The sequence below is a fragment of the Taeniopygia guttata genome, chromosome 1, assembly GCF_048771995.1.
Source record: "Taeniopygia guttata chromosome 1, bTaeGut7.mat, whole genome shotgun sequence".
NCBI lineage: Eukaryota > Metazoa > Chordata > Aves > Passeriformes > Estrildidae > Taeniopygia > Taeniopygia guttata.
In genome coordinates, this window is record NC_133024.1 from 34,750,156 (window position 1) to 34,766,070 (window position 15,915).

The following is a 15,915-nucleotide window of genomic DNA, read 5'->3' on the forward strand; positions in this document are numbered from 1 at the left end:
AACCCAAGAGTGGCACCAGTGTGATAGTGGTTGGGTGTGACGCTGGGACCTGTTTACAAGCTTGTGTAAGTGATGGTGTGGAAATAGTGGACTTGGGCAGATTTTCAGCCCTGGATTTTTTTTTTTTTAACCTGTGCCATGGCACCACAGAGTGGTTTAAGAAGAAAATGGGGTGTTCTGTTGCTAAGTTTAGGGCATATTTTGAGAGCTATGGTCATATCAGCAAGCTGCAACTCTGCTGGGTGAGGAGCTTACAAAACTAGGGGAAGTGGTGGTGCTTGACCAGGAGACCTTCCCACCTGAGCAGGTGAAGGACGAGAGGTAGAAAATCCTTCACCTGATAAAGACCAAAGTTTTACTTAGCATGTGGCTGTGCAAATGGGCCAGAGCAACAGGCAGGGAAGCAGAGGATCACGTATAGCCCAGGTGGTGCTGGTGCTCACCTTTCTGGTTGTGATGCTCATTAGCAGGGCTGGCCAGGACATGAATGCTGCTTGTCCCAAGCTCCTCAGACAGCAGAGATGTTTCTCTCAGCCAAAAGCATCTGCAGTGAAGCAACTCAGAGGATCTCAGCTGGTAAATGGTGTGATCACTGTACTGGAGGTGGAATTTGTTCTTTCTGATATACATAGTTTAAATCAGCGGCCTCAAGACTGTCCTGGTCATTAGAGGGAGAAAAGCAGTCCCAGGGGACATGAATCCCATCCACTGTAGATACCTCTCCTTTTCAAGCATCTGGTTCTCTGTCAAATTCTGCTGGAGCTTTAGAACATCACATGTGTATGAGGTCTGGGGTTTGTACTGTTAAACTTACCCTCAGTTCTGTGTTTGAAGTGTTGCTCCTGTCATATAATCCTGCTTTAAAACTAATTTGGACTGAGGGTGCAAAGTTCTTAAGAGAACACTGGAAGTAGTCGTGCCAGTATGAGCTGTCTCAGGGGCAAGGATGGTTCAGGGGAGCTCTAGAAACTAAATGAAAAGTCTCTGCTTCCCTGCAAATGTCTGATGAATGCACAAGTGTCCTCTCTGAATCACCTTGGGGCAGGATTGTGTGTCACAGAGCTTTAGCAAGTGCTAGCTGGTATATCCACTATTTGTGACATGGCCAAAACTGGGTTCTAAAGTCCCTCTCCTGCCCTCACCAGTGCAGTAAGTTGGAGTTGCTGGAGCTCAGTTTCAGTAGCCAAGCCTTGGTGGAAGCTTAGTGTGATACATTTGGGCACTGGAATGAGCCCTCTGGTGTCTGGAAGGCAAACAGATTTCTTTCAGTGGTCTTACAGCTGAAACTTTTTGAGCAAGCAGTGCTTGTGAAAATGAACATTTAATGAGAGGGGAAAGCAGGAATGAGTCAGAGAACAGAGCTCTCTGGCTGTTAGCCATTTAGCAGTACCCAAGCCATGACTCTCTTGCCTCTGTGCTGGGCAGCGTCCCCTGCATGTCTGCTGGGATCCAGAATGAGTGAGCAGAGCTGTTTACCAAAAGAGTTTTCAGATTTGAAAATAAGTTAAGGATTTCTGGAGAAAAATACTTTCCAGCTTTCAAAATAGCATTATAAGGTCAGTGGAGAGGGCCTTGCTAGTATGAAAGCTGTATGCAAGCTTTTCCAGATATGAGCAGCTACCAAAGCTCTCTGCCCAATGAGCTGGGAGAGCACTGTGCAGTTGTGGGGGATTTTGATCTGCCTGGCTTCTTCCAATAGACTCCAAAAATACATGCAGCACTTGTACCAAGAGGGCCCACAAATTGAAGCAAAGCAGATAGCAGTTACCATGGGCTGGTCAAAGCTAAGCATCCTCAGTGCTGTGAGCAGAGGGTTGCGCTGTATAGACTTGGTGGAAAGCTAAATGTGTGTGCAAATATTGAGAGGGCAGGAAGCATCAGCTGACACCAGGAAAACAAACATCTAGATTTTCTGCAGGCTGAGTCAGGCATTGTCCTTTGGTTGCTGGTGGGGTGGGTGGGGAGGCAGGTGAAATTGTATAAATAAAACTGTTGCTGTGAAATATTTTGACAGAAATGACCAGTGAGGGAAACTGGGAGATGTGCATTTTGGGTGCAGAAAGAGTTTATTAGTGGCTGTGAGACAGGGGGCTCTTCCCTGCCTTCTGCACCCACCTCACAGGTAGACTCATGTCTGCTCTCCCCACATCCCACATCTCTTCTGCTTTCAGTGTTCATTAGATTAAAGCAGTGGAAGAACATATTCACATCAAATTGTTATCAATTTAGAGAGCTTCTCAATAAAGGCAGAATATATATAAGCTGGAGTTAGCCAGTAGACAGTGATTAAATGTTTTTCCTGGGAAACAGCTGAATAACAACAGAATTATCTGTATCTTTCCATCTGCCCGAGTTTGGAGGCTGGTTTGTTTTAACAAGGACTCATTCATTATTTGGTTTTCATGTGCAAGTCATTTCACTTATGGTTTTGTGTGTCACTTTACAGACACGAGGTTCAGCCATTTAAGTACAACTATGCTAAGAGATGAAAGCACAAAGGTGCCCAGAGGTTGTGGGCCAGCCACAATTACTTTCTCTGCAAGAAAAGTGTTGTTGTTGGGGTTTTTTTTTGGGTTTTTTTTTGTTTTTTTTTTTCAAAATTGTACCCCACATCTAAAAGCTGCTACTGGGAGCTCTCATTTCAAAGTAACATATTTATAAGGGGTGGCTGGCATAGCTCAGCTTTGGAACTGGGCAAGGATAAGGTTTTCTCTGTACAAGCTGCTGAATATATGGGAAAAAATCTCAAATACTTTACCTTTTTCTTCCCAAAATACACAGGATTTTGGCTGGAAAGCATCCTTCCACATATTTAATTCCAGGGAGAGGTGCTTTAAAAAAATAAAAGCTGAAGCAGAGAAATACTTTTATCTTGAAATTATGTTAATCATGGATGTTTTTCTTAGACTTCCTTTTTGAAGAATTGAGGTTTTGATGACCCACTAAAAACTATCAGATAGTCAAAATATAAAACCAGTGTAAGTGTAGTTTGTATTGGGAAATGTAGGTTGTCTTTGTGGATCCAGAGGGTCTGGCGAATGTTCATGAGTTCTTTGATGGTGGTGAGACACAGGAGCAGGCTGTCCAGAGATGCTGTGGATGCCCCATCCCTGGAAGTGTTCAAGGCCAGGCTCAACAGGGCTTTGAACAACCTGGTCTGCTGGAAGGTGTCCCTGCCCATGGCAGGGGGGATGGAGCTAGATGGTCCCTTCCAACTCAAACCATTTTGGGATTCTGTGATGTAGCCAATTCTACATGTTGGGAAGGCAAACAGTGAGCAGCTGGATGAGATAGCTGAAGTTGTAGAGAGGAAATGTGTTCCAAACCTTAGATAAGCCGTCAGCTGAGCTCTTTGTTCAATCCTGTGCTTTTCATCCATCACTGCATTGTCTCTGGATAACTGCAACCAGTTCCATGAGCTAGAGGAGAGGCATCCTTATTCCTTCTTGGGAATGGAAGCTACTGTTGTTTGACTTAACTAGAAGTTATTCCTCCCTCTGGCCTCTCCAGGCTGGCAGCTGTGCCCACTGCAGAGGGAGATGCTAGAAGTTGCATGGCAGCCGACAGACCTGCGGCTTCCAGGGCTGCTGGCCGCAGTGCCAGCTGACTTTGTGCCTTGCATTTCAATCTAAAAGTTCAGTAACAGAAGCAAACAATGCTGGGGGAGGGGAAGCCAAAGGGAGAGGAGCAAAGTGCTTTCCCAGCATTGGTTTTACCCTGAAGGGGATTTTGTTAGGTCAAAATGGTGCTGCTATCAAAAAAAAGGTAAATTAAATAACCATTTTTTTTCCTTTTACCACCCTTCCTTGCTCTGGCAAAAGCTGCAGATCTGGGACACGGCGGGCCAGGAGCGGTTCCGATCCATCACGCAGAGCTACTACCGCAGCGCCAACGCGCTGATCCTGACCTATGACATCACCTGCGAGGAGTCCTTCCGCTGCCTGCCCGAGTGGCTGCGCGAGATCGAGCAGTACGCCAGCAACAAGGTCATCACAGTGCTCGTGGGTAAGCTGAGGGGGCGAGCTCTGCGTGCCTGGAGCCCCGTGCTTGGACCATTCCTTCTGCAGATAGCCCCGGGATGCGCCAGGTGGTGTTCAGGATGCCACCCCTTGCAGGGTGGTCCTGTCTGGGGGCTAAGGCTATTGTGTGTGGAGAGGGATGCTTCCCACCATAAGGAACTGAAGTGTAGGTGGTGCAGCTACCACTGAGCCAAGGATGGAGCAGTTCCCCTTGTGACTCCACGCTCAGGTCCACAAAGAAGTGAGGACCTGCTTGAGCTGGTGAGGTCTGCAGTTTGCTATACTTCATAGGTGTGGGATAAGTCCTGTCTTAAGTGGTCAGGATCTGGGAACCACATCAGGACATGACGGTTGTGTGGATCACAGTGTTCACAGGTGGGGCAGAGCTGGAAAACTGGATGTTCTTGCATGGATTTTAGGGAGACTAAAAATAAACACTGGAATGTTATATTAATCTGTAGAGCTTCAACTCAAGGCAAAACAGACCTCAGGCCATCTGTCTGCTACAAGCAAGGGGAAGGTTATTTTGCCTACCAGTGCTTTTCCATGCTCTGCTTTCAGCATCTGATAGTTGGGACTTGGCTTTTAAAGGTCCAGAATATATAAAGAACAGTGGAAAAATAACTTGGGAAAAGCTAAGAAGTTTCATGCTACAGTGTCACCTTTAATAGTTTGCTATTTAAATGAAAAAAATCTAGGTCATTGTAAGAGGTGTCTAAAAGTGTATTTTAAAGGAAAAAAAGTCTTTTGAGTTTAACATATCCCAGAGCTACTTCAAGTGAGCTGTGGGGTTTATAGAGCTTCCATACAAGAAACTTATACTCCATGAGTATGGTACAAATTGTGCAGAAATAATTAATAAATGACTAACAAATGTGCATTAATTTTTTCAGTGAACATTAGGTTAATTGCTAGCATCCACAGCACAACATATAAATCATATTTTAGTCATAACACACCCTTTGAAGATGATGACACCCATAAATCACCTATGTTGGGTGATAATCTGTTTAGAAGGGTAACTTCAGTGCAGGTAGTAGGTCCAAGACACTGCTTTATTGGGAAAGGAGATCTTGGATGAGGGGAAGGCAATGAGAGAAGGCTTTCTGGTGGAGGCACCACATTTCCTCCCACAAGCTCTTGTAAAATTGCTGGTAGGAATGAGGCCAGGAGAGGTCTCCTCCTAAACCTGCCGAGTCTGTGGACAGAGCAGCCTGTTACTGCAGGTCCTGGTCTGTTATATTTGTTGTAAGATTAATCTATGGCAGAAACATCATGTTTGAAGTTGAGCAGCCAGCAATAGTGAATAATCATATCAGATGCTGGCTTGAGGCTTTAATCAACTCTCTGCTGGACAGATCCCTCTGAACCAAAGGGTTGGTTTTTCACCCCACCTCACTCTGCAAATGCCCCGCAAGGGCATTCCTCTTCCAACCTCCACAGACAAATCCTACACTGGAATACTGAAATAGGGAACCTTCCTTCCATGCCAGGCTTTTTAAAAAGCTTGTAACAACATGATGAATATCACATTTAGTGTCTCATATGCTATAATTGACATTTTAAGTGCTCCTCAGAGCAAGCACAGGAGAAGTTTTAATAGATGTTAGCATGGAAATCCTTTAATGTTGGTTGATAATGCAGCAAACAGATGCACTGGTGCTAAATTAAAGCAAACTGGCTTGGATGTTCCCAGGCATATTTCATTACATGAGCTGATATTAAATGGACTTGGGTGTTTCAGGGAATACATTATTTGGAGAGGGAGAGCAAGCACTAGGAGTTACATATCCAAACTACTGTCCATATATATACCAAAAACTCTTATTTATCCTTTACAGACCTCCGTTTCTCTTGGGTTTTGAAATAAAATTAACTCATTTTCTAAAATATTTTATCAATGCAGGTAATAAGATTGATTTAGCTGATAAGAGGGAAGTCTCCCAGCAAAGAGCTGCAGAGTTTTCTGAAGCACAGGACATGTACTATCTGGAAACGTCAGCAAAAGAATCGGATAATGTGGAAAAACTCTTCCTGGACTTGGCCTGTCGGTTGATCAGCGAGGCACGACAGAACACCCTTGTGAACAATGTCTCATCCCCCTTACCAGGAGAGGGGAAAAGTATCAGCTACTTGACTTGCTGTAATTTTAATTAAAGAGCTGGCATGCGATTGCCCCTTCTGCCATGGGCCAAGTGGATTTTTTTTTTTCTATGCTGGGATTTATCTACTTGAAGGAGTTCCTGCCAATCAGACCCATCTGGCTTACTCAGAGTCAGGTTACAGTCCTGGAAGCATGGCAGGCTGATGGTTCCAGCTGCATGGCAATGTAGCAGAATACAACAGGGTTTAAATTTAATTTTTCTTGCAGTCTGTGGAGCAGGTCAGAAAAGGAGGAGTTGCACAAGTGCTTCATGTAATGCAGAACATGAGCTGTTTTGTTCCCCTCTGTGGGAGAGTAGACCAGCCTTTCTTGAAGATACTGAAGAGATCAAAATCTCTCTTACAGAACAATGTGTTTGAACCTTTTTAAAGTAAAAGAAAGTAAGAAGAAACGCAACAAAGAACGCTGACTTTGGACTACCCTGGCAATCTTCTGGGCTGTCAGCGAGCGAGCTCGTAGGACGTGTACATAACGTCTGCCCCTGCGTCTTCATGGAGGACTCTGGTGTTTGAAATAGTGTTATGTCTCTCATCTACAGGCACTGTTTATGAACATGGAATAAACAAAGAAGTTACATTTAGCAGCATTTTCAAGATTGAAGAAGACATGGATATGGCTCAGTCACTCCCTTTGGTGCTAGCAGTTCAGCAAATATTCCGTAGGCCAAACGTAGTCTTACCACATTACTGTCTTCTGAATGTGTAACTTAGACTGCGTAGGAAAAAACACTAATAAGCACTGTTCATAAAAATAAAAAAATCTCATTACCTCTTTTTCTAGGCCTGAACATAGTGGGAAAGGACTGTATGCTTCTTTGATATCCAACAAAGGATGAAAAGACTTTCCAGAAATAAAAATAAATAAATAAATTAACCATTTCTCCTCTAATTAGTCATGTCCTGATGTAAAAAGTTAACCTTGGGAAAGATGATTGGTGGATTTGGCGAAAGTGCACCAGACATGACCAAAGTCTTGTGCGTGCATGGATGGCGTACCAGGGTTCAAAGGAAGCACAGTCTGAACTGGCAGTCTGCAGTGTGTGCAGCTGAAAAACAAAGCCTGTAGATACAGCTCTTGTTGGAAGGCACGAGTACAAATTTGTAGAGGGTTTGTTTGATGGTAAGTGGAAGTAGCAATGGGTTGCAAGTGGTGTCCTTCCATGCTGCTCCATCCAGCTCTCACCTTGTGGAACTGCTCTCAAAGGTGCTCCTTAAGCTCTCTTCTTGGTATCTGGTCTCTGCTAGGGTAGCTTTTAGGTTCAGGGCTGTAGAGTAATTTTATTTACCTGATGCTTTGCACCCTTAATCCCAAACCTGGTACATGTAACCGTTTAGGCAACTTCTTCCTACAGAACCCCTGAAGTGGGAGCACCCTGGAGTTTGTGATGTTACTCCACCTCTAGTGCTATACAATGCATTGCAAATTCACACATTGGCATGGAAGCGAAACCAGAAGATAGTGAATGCGCACATAAACAGTTATATTTTAGGAGTTTGAGTTCAGTTTAGCTAATCTGGATAAATCTCTCCTGGCGATTATATGGCTGTGATATGCTGCAATTTAGAGTTAATCAATTTAATATTATTTGGCTTTTACTGAAGATTATAACAGAGCTTTTGTATTGACATAAAAAGCTGCCAGTAAGTACTTATTGAAAAAAAAAAGCAATTAAAAGAGGCATTTTGAAATGCTTTTTTTGTTTCCTGGAAAGATTTTTTTGGGCTGCATCATGTTGTGCCTTTGATATGTGACAGGAAGTTGACTCTGTGTCAGAGAGAGGGGAGATTGGTTTGTCATATGACCATTTTTAATATTTTCTTGCTATTTTTAGGTCATTTTTATGACTAGAGGTAAAAGAAAGATGTAGAAGTTGTGGTATGAAGCTTGTTTGTCATTTACGTAACATTTAGCAAAGAGCTTCTGTAAGTGTGAGATGTTGGGGGATACATCATCTGCTCCTCTGCTCTGGTCCATTTCAGCCTCTGCTCATGTTGTAATCCGGAGGATTTGGAAATGTGTGGGATTGGTGGCTTCTGCTGTACTGGACCATGTGATCTGTGCTGAACAGCAGTATCTTTTTCCTTGAGCATTCCCCCAAATCACCAAATGCAGCTTCATTTGAGTTTGTGAAGAGCACCCAACTCCAAGACAGCTGATTCTGCACAGCTCTTAGGTAGTTCTTTAGAGCTGGGCTCAGGGTGTTCTGTGGCAGGTAACACTCAAAAATCAATTATTAAAAATCAATACCATGTGTATTTAATTTGTAGCAGCTCTTAGTCCCTGAAGCTGGACCTGTCAGCATGTAATTGATAACAAATATGGCAGGGCTCTTTGATCAGTTTAATCAAGGAGGAAGGAGACTGCCCAGTAAAACACCCATGGGTTACTCAGCCTGTTTTCCAAAAAGATCAAAGCTGGGCATGTACTCTTCATCCCTGCCACGTAGCTCTATAAATGCATTTTGAAGTGCTCCCTGCATCACTTCTGGAGCTGGAACATGACTGAAAAAACGGAGCTGGTCAAACTGCTAACTTTATTTTCTTGGATACTTACTTTGAGATTTTTAGAAGCCTAAATCTTTTCCCAGTGCTTTCCTAATCTGTAGGTGACGATTTTGGAGACTTGCTGCCTACTAGCAACCTCAAAGCGCTTGTTCTTTTTATTGCTACTGGATCTTTGTGTAAGGACTCCATCTCCAGACAGTGATGTGCTTTTGTGGTGGGGTGGAGTGCTGTGGTTGGGCTGATGTTCAAGTAAATGACCTGACTTGTCCAGTCAAATGTGAACTGGTTCCTTTCATTAGTTATTCTGTGAAGACTTATAAAGTTGAAAGGAAACAGTGGTGGTATGTGCAACGCTTCTTATGCAGTCATAAACCAAAGCTGTAGTTTGAGATTCACCTCTCTTTCTGCTGTTGGCAAAAACGCCTCTTGTTGAAGAAGTGGTGTTTTATTGTAGTAACTCCTTTCCTGGAGTTACTTTTGTACACCTCTGAATATCTCTGTAGTGTATACAGCCAAACTTTCCTTGTAGTACTGAGGACTTCTCTTCTGCAGTCTGATCCACTGCTGAAGGCTTCCCAACTGGAAGAGGGAAGTTTATCAACTGCAGAGTCTTGAAAAATAAAAAATCCCAATTATGTGATAATCAGTTCTCCAACTAAACACCTTGCTAGATTTTTGAGAGAACTGTCAGTAAGACCCTTGTGATGCTTGCTGGATAAAGTATCCAAAACCCTTGCAGAATTTATATAATGGGGCCAAATTTGACTGGGAATGTTCTGTACTGTCACAAGAGCCAAGCTTTTAGTGTGGTTGCTGGATTTGAATGCGTTTTGAGGGTGATATATTCACAGCCATGGAGTAATCTTATTTCTGCCTGAATGTTAATTTTTGTAGTAGTCCTGTAATGAGACCCTTTTGTGACATTTTTAGGGTAATGATTATGTCGAAGCAGAAGCCAGTACTGGATGATCAACAGCTGTTTGCTTAATCTAGCAAGCCTGTTAGCAGAGATTAATAGAAGCATCTCTGAAAACTGGATGGTCTAAACTCCAATTTCCAGTGGGAGCCACTGATTCAGTCAGGCTGATCTTGAGTAAACCACCATACATTCAGTGATTCAGATTGCTGGGTGTGAAGTTTTGCATTGGGTGTTGACATAGAGTTTGCTGAAGCAAGCCATGACTCCCTTCTGTCCATATTTGAATTCCCCTGTGAAAATGCTAGGGGACAAAAAACCCAAATTAAAAAAAAGCCTTCAGGTCAAAGAAATAATATGGAAAAAGTGAAATTATGAGCTCTGTAAAGAAAGGGGATGCTGGGTGCCTCTTCCTACCTCGAACCCTGAAGTCTTGATTTGACCTCCAGGTAAGCTGCTTGAGCTTGCAGTCAGATACCTGTTTGTGCTGAATGTTAAATGGCTCTATGATCATTACTTAATGAAAGCCACACATGACAAATTATCTGGCAAGATACTTTGTTCTTTGCTGTAGAACACATGAAACGGCCCCTAAAATCTGTCAGCCTGCTGATGCTGTTTATGTTTTTCTGGAGAATGCTGTGTTGGTAACAGTTGGCTCCTGCTAGTCTAGGTTGAGCAGTTAATGGCTATCGAATTCCTTCTGCATCAGTAATGCCAGGAGCAGACTGGGCTCACACAGGAGACAGTGATTTGAAAAGAGGGAAAGTCGAAGTCAGTGATGCAGAAGCACGGTGGGTGCACACACATGGGACAACAGGCTTTCCAGAGCTTTTGCTGACAAGGAATACAATTAGAGTTAAATCCACTGGGTTTTGCCTTGTTTGTTATCCCTAAGGAACTGCTGTTTGTTCAGCTGCTTTTCCACTTGTCTTCTCTTTTCAGAATGAAGGACTGTCTTTAAATGAGCCTGAAATGTTGAGCTGGCATGATTCCTGCAGTCAGAGACTGAATTCAATTGGAAAATAGGTGAAATTCTCCAGCTATTGAAGCAGGCTGAGCAAACATGTAGGATATGCTGCCCTTTGGGAACCCGTGATGCCATTGGGGTCAGAAATGGCTGGAGACACTGTCACAGAAGCCCTCTTCTGGCTGTGAGACAAAAATGAATGCTACAGCCATTTCTGCAATGGAAAGATGACTCTCTGGAGTAGAAAATGCAAGTAAAGAGATGACTCCATAGTTCAGGATTTTCTCCATCCCGTCCTCTTTTAAAATTGCATCTATAGATTTGATTTTGATTGCTCTGGGCTTTCATAAAGTTTGCTTTGAAATTTAGTCTGAAATTCTGCATTATTTTACTTTTAGTGTCAAAGCACCAAATATTCTTATGTGATTGGCTCCTACCAACTCTACCAAAAAAGTCCTTTCTTGAGTTAATTCAGTTAGAAAAAGGTGTTTCTAGAGGATATTTTGTGAATTCCAAGTAAGCAAGTATGGAAACTCTCCATCCTTTTCTAAATGTCTCTGTACATTTAGGGCTCACCGGAAAACTCTCTGGAGCCAAAGGAAATACTCTAATTCATTCTACTAGTGAAAACCCTATTAAACCAACATATTTTCTTCCTCTTTCCATAAACTTTGTTATCTCAACAAATTTTGGGTTTGACATCACTCTTTTCCTGGCATCAGTTCTATCCTTTTATTGCTGTGGATAATTGTTGCAACTGCTGTTCAAGGATCATAATTTTGAAGGATAGTCTTGTCTTATGATGATGATGAATGGTGAAACAATAGCTTGATTTCTTATAAGCATGCAGTGCATCTTAAGCAGAGCAGCCTCAACTGGAACTGGTGATGTCTTTGAGATGCAATCATCCACTTGAGCTGTAGCTAAATGTACCATAAATGTTACTGACCTCACATCTGCCTCAGTTGAGGATTTGTCTTGGCTGGGAAAGCAGACAGCAGGGTAGTCATGCTGAGCATGATGCAGGGCTCCCAAAGCAGCATGCTGCCTTCTCTGACTTACCTCCCTAATCACCACCTCACTCACCTGACCCAAAGCTGCCCTTGATGTACTGAACCATATCCAGCTGGGATAGATCACCAGCTGTTGTCACTCATGGATGCCATCACAACCTTTCCCCTCATGTGAACAAGCTGTAACTTAAACCAGAAGTAAAAACTATTCCATGTGAGTTACAGGTGTGTGTTTCTTTCCCAGTGGGAGCACATATCGAGAAAAAAAGCCTCATTTCTAAAGCTTGCTCCTTCAAATGCAGTCAATGGGATAATTGGGGGAAGATAACTCAGTGCAGAAAATGGGGTGACAATGAGTGTAATTTAGGCTGTACATATTGTCAGTAAAAAAATTAGACTGCTTTTAAGAGCATAGCCAGGATCAACACCTCATCTTATCTGTCTGGATGAACAGAAGCCAGGTTTAGAATACTTGGAGATTGTCTCTGTTTTCACATTAATAACTTGCAATTAGGACTTGGTAGATGTGACCACATTTTTTGAACAAGTTATCCTTTTCCAATAAGCTCAGAAGATAATTAGAGCTCTGGTTAGTGCTACAGTATTATTCAAAAACACAAGCCAGTTTTACATTTGCACCTTTGCTTTTTCCACTTATGCTTATCTTGGGATAACATTCTCAAGGACACGCACACTTGTGAGTACACAGTGGTGGTGTCCCTGGTGAGCATCTTCTGAATGCCTGGTCCTCAGGCAAAAAATGATATGGCCAAAACCTGTGTCAGTCATGCTGTGCAGTTCCCTGGGGCAGAGGGGATGTTAAAAGTAGTCTTAGGCTTTCATGGGCAGCAGTCAAGGGCTCTGGAGTGTCTGGTGTCACACGAATGCAAACCTTGGCACTTCTCATAGCTTGATTCCTCTAGTACCTCTCATCAATGAGTCTGCTCTTCTCTAATTACTGCTCATGCCTCAAGCACTGTGGAGGGATGGTGTGATTGCATGAAACACTAGATCTGACCCCTGCCTCAGCTGAAAAGAAGAGCAGCAGAGACTCATTTTCTGTGCCACCTCAAGCTTTTTACTATGGACATAAAGTTAATAATTCAATAAGCCCCGTCCAGCCAGGACACCCTGTAAGGAATATTTCCCTTTTTACAGGACAAATAAAAAAGATTCAGACATTAAGAATTTATGGGAGTTTGGTGCAAATGAGTTGCTTTCTAGTGAGTAGGTGGGTGCTGCTCTCCATCCAGTGAGACTTGGGGTGGTGTGGAGGAGGAGCTGTCACTGGGAGGTGGGGTGCTGTGAATGTCTCTGGGGGCTGGGGTTGCATCATTGCCACTGAGCTTTCGTAAATGCAGTGTCCTGCAGTGTCCCAGCAGCTGAGTCTTTACAGAAGGGCAAGCAGAGGAGAGGAAATGCCAGTTTTATTTTTTAATAGAGGGGGAATAAAATACTTGGTCTCTGGTGGGGAGAGCTGCTATGATTTCAGGCAGTGCCATTGCCTCAGTTCTGACAGACTGTTGGGAAGAAAGGGTTACCACTCACCCCCACCCACAGCCAGCACTGAAGGGGGAAAAACTATCTTCTGAAGCCAAAATTTTAGTGGAGAGAAGGCCCTCTAATGAGAGTATGGAGCAAGCCCAGTGCTTGTTACTATGCTGATTGGGAGTGACAAGTATATCTCTGGATATTAGGGAAGTAGTTTAAAATATGCCATAGTTTTTAGCATAATAAGATGCACTGCAGATATGTCACATCCATTTTATTCTCCACAGCTGTTTACAAAAGGAAAAAAAAAACCCCAAACCCTGAGATTGGAGCAGCTGTAGTCACTCAGCTGTCAATGTGGGACAAGGCTCTTTCTACCCTTTTATTTCCACTTCACTCTGTTCTGCTGCACATATTTGGCTGTTCTGTGAATTTGCAGATCATGAGATTTTTTTCAAACTGCTTTTGATCTATACAGAAAGACTCACCCCGTTCTCATTTGAATTCATTAATACTTTGAGTAGGCATTTTAATTTTATGTTTACTGGCTTGTTTCCCTTTGTAATGTTATCTAACTGACAAGTTTGTCATGCTCTGCATTACCTTAAGACTTTTGAATCTAAAACATTTCCTCTTTCCTGAAAGCTATGATAATTTTTAGAGATGCTACAAAGGCATCTTCCTTTCCTCAGGAGAAAACCTGAATTACCCTCAGCTTTGATTATATCAAATCAACATTGAAACACGTAATTTCTTTTACAGCATGAACAAAGTATATATTACACCATCAACTATAGTTTGAACTGTAGTTTAAAAATCTGCTTAAGCACTAACAGCAGCATTTTTTTTGTGGTTTCCTTGCCAGGGAATTCACAGCATTAAAGGAATTTTCAGTGTTGGAGTTTTTCCCACAAAGGTCCTCTGTCTTTTCCCCGACAATTGTGAATTTAGCACAATGTACAGAATTTTAGCAAGAGCCCTCATTCCTAAACATTTGGCCAGAAGGATGAGGAGAGAATGTGGTTTTTGTTGATCAAGCACAACCATTTCAGTGGAGAAAATGCACTACAGCTGGTCAGACAATTGATCTCGTTGGTGGGGTAGTGCTGTCTTTGGGGAGGGTATAGGTGTTAGCAAATCACCAAAATGTGACTCATTCACTGTCAGAAGCATTTGGCTTGTCTCTTCTTTCAGTTCTTGTGGTCAAGTGTGGTACAGTGGGCTTGAGAAAGGAATGTGTTTTGGATGACCAGGATGATGAATGTATGATGCTTCACATTTATTTGTAATGTCCTTTTTATACTTAGAAATTGCTTACATGTGTATCTGTATGTAAATAAATGTTTAATCCTTTCCACTTGGTGTCTAAAGTGTTTGATTTGTTTGGTTTGTGATTTGGACTACAAAGCAAAATTGCCTCAAATACAAAGCATTCAATTGACATAATTTGACATTAGACCAGCAAATGAATGGCTACTGAGGATTTTCTGCTTGGGCTGAGCATACTGAGGCTCTTGCAGCACTGAGACTTCACAAGAAGAGCAGATGTAGAACTGCTGCCCATGGGAGCAAGGTCCCTTTGCAGGTCAAGAGAAAAAAAATACTCAAAATAGGAGATATTATAAAGATTTGAAATGCCAAAGAAATGCCATCCTCAGGCACTAGAGGGTGGCCTTTCACAGAGGCACCATCCACTCACTGACCATGCAAACCTGTGGCAGGTTAAACTCTTGTTTAACCTGCCGCAAGATGCAGGCTGCTGGATTTGTGTAGGATAAATGTTGGATGATGTTTGGATGCTTTGGTTGTCTTTTATGCTTTGACCTAGTCATTTTTTGGCTTCTTTTAATGCCATTCCTTTTGTTCAGCCTTCAACTTGCTGTTTTCATCCTCCACTGAACTCCACTGGAGTGTCGCAGTGACCTGCCTTCCTCAAGGCCTAAAATCCTTTTGGACAAGATCTCCCATTTTAAGCCTTTTGTCTTTTGGTAAATACATTTCAGTTTATGTTCTGACTTCTTCTTGGGATCAGGTTTCCTCCCCTGTGCTGTGCCCCACATCAAAGATGACTCCTGCTAACACTGAGAAATGAGCTGTGGAGCTTGAAGACACCATGTGTCTTTTATTGCCTTTTCCACTGTCCTTGAAGCTCCTTCCTCAGTAAGTGTCTGACAAGAGGGCTGGACCATCTGCTCTTCCTTCCCCAGGAAGCTGGCAATTTGAGTCAGTGAGAACAGAGAGGTTTTTGGATAGGGAAAATTCTGTATGCTTCTAGGTAGGTACGAGGCAAAGGGAGGGGAAGGAAACGTCCCTCAGATACTCAGACCTCTTGGGAAGTGAATATTTACTGAAAGAGAGGAGGGCTGGAGTGTATTGCTTTTGGAGGTGAAGGCTGGAGAAAACAGATCAAATTCTTCCAGGGGAAAGGAATGGGGCAGATGAAGAGTGCTCTTCCTTGCAAGGAGCATGTAACCAGTGGGATGTGCAACCTTCTTGTTCAGCAGGTGGAGCAGCAAGGGTACAGCTTGTGCCAGGCTTTGCTGAGGGTAAAAGGAACAGGAGCACACAAAGGCTCCCTGCAAAAAGGGAACAAGCTGCCCAGGGGAAGACATGCAAGGCTGACTGACTACAGGAGCCAAAGCAAGAAAGCTTTTTCTACCTCTCTTCCATCCTCTCATGGTCAAAGTCTCCCTACCGAGCATGTGGGGAGCTCTGCCCAGAAGATGTCATCTTGCTGACAGGGGCTTGTCACACAACCATACTTTTTGCTCTCACTCAGTATGCAGTCCTCTCGCACAAAGCACAGGAGATCTGAGTGCCCTGCTTTAATTTCAATGG

At 43.0% G+C, this 15,915-nt stretch overlaps 1 protein-coding gene across 1 annotated transcript in view; it reads left to right on the top strand.

Moving 5' to 3' along the window:
• RAB30 (RAB30, member RAS oncogene family) overlaps positions 1–14,434 on the top strand; it is a 48,460-nt gene extending 34,026 nt beyond the window's left edge. Inside the window, exons 4-5 of the mRNA XM_002187720.6 lie at positions 3,822–4,005; positions 5,926–14,434. Of these exons, the coding sequence (XP_002187756.1) occupies positions 3,822–4,005; positions 5,926–6,176 (435 nt within the window). The 3' untranslated portion in view covers positions 6,177–14,434. The remainder of the gene's footprint in view (positions 1–3,821; positions 4,006–5,925) is intronic.
• Positions 14,435–15,915: the final 1,481 nt, after the last annotated feature.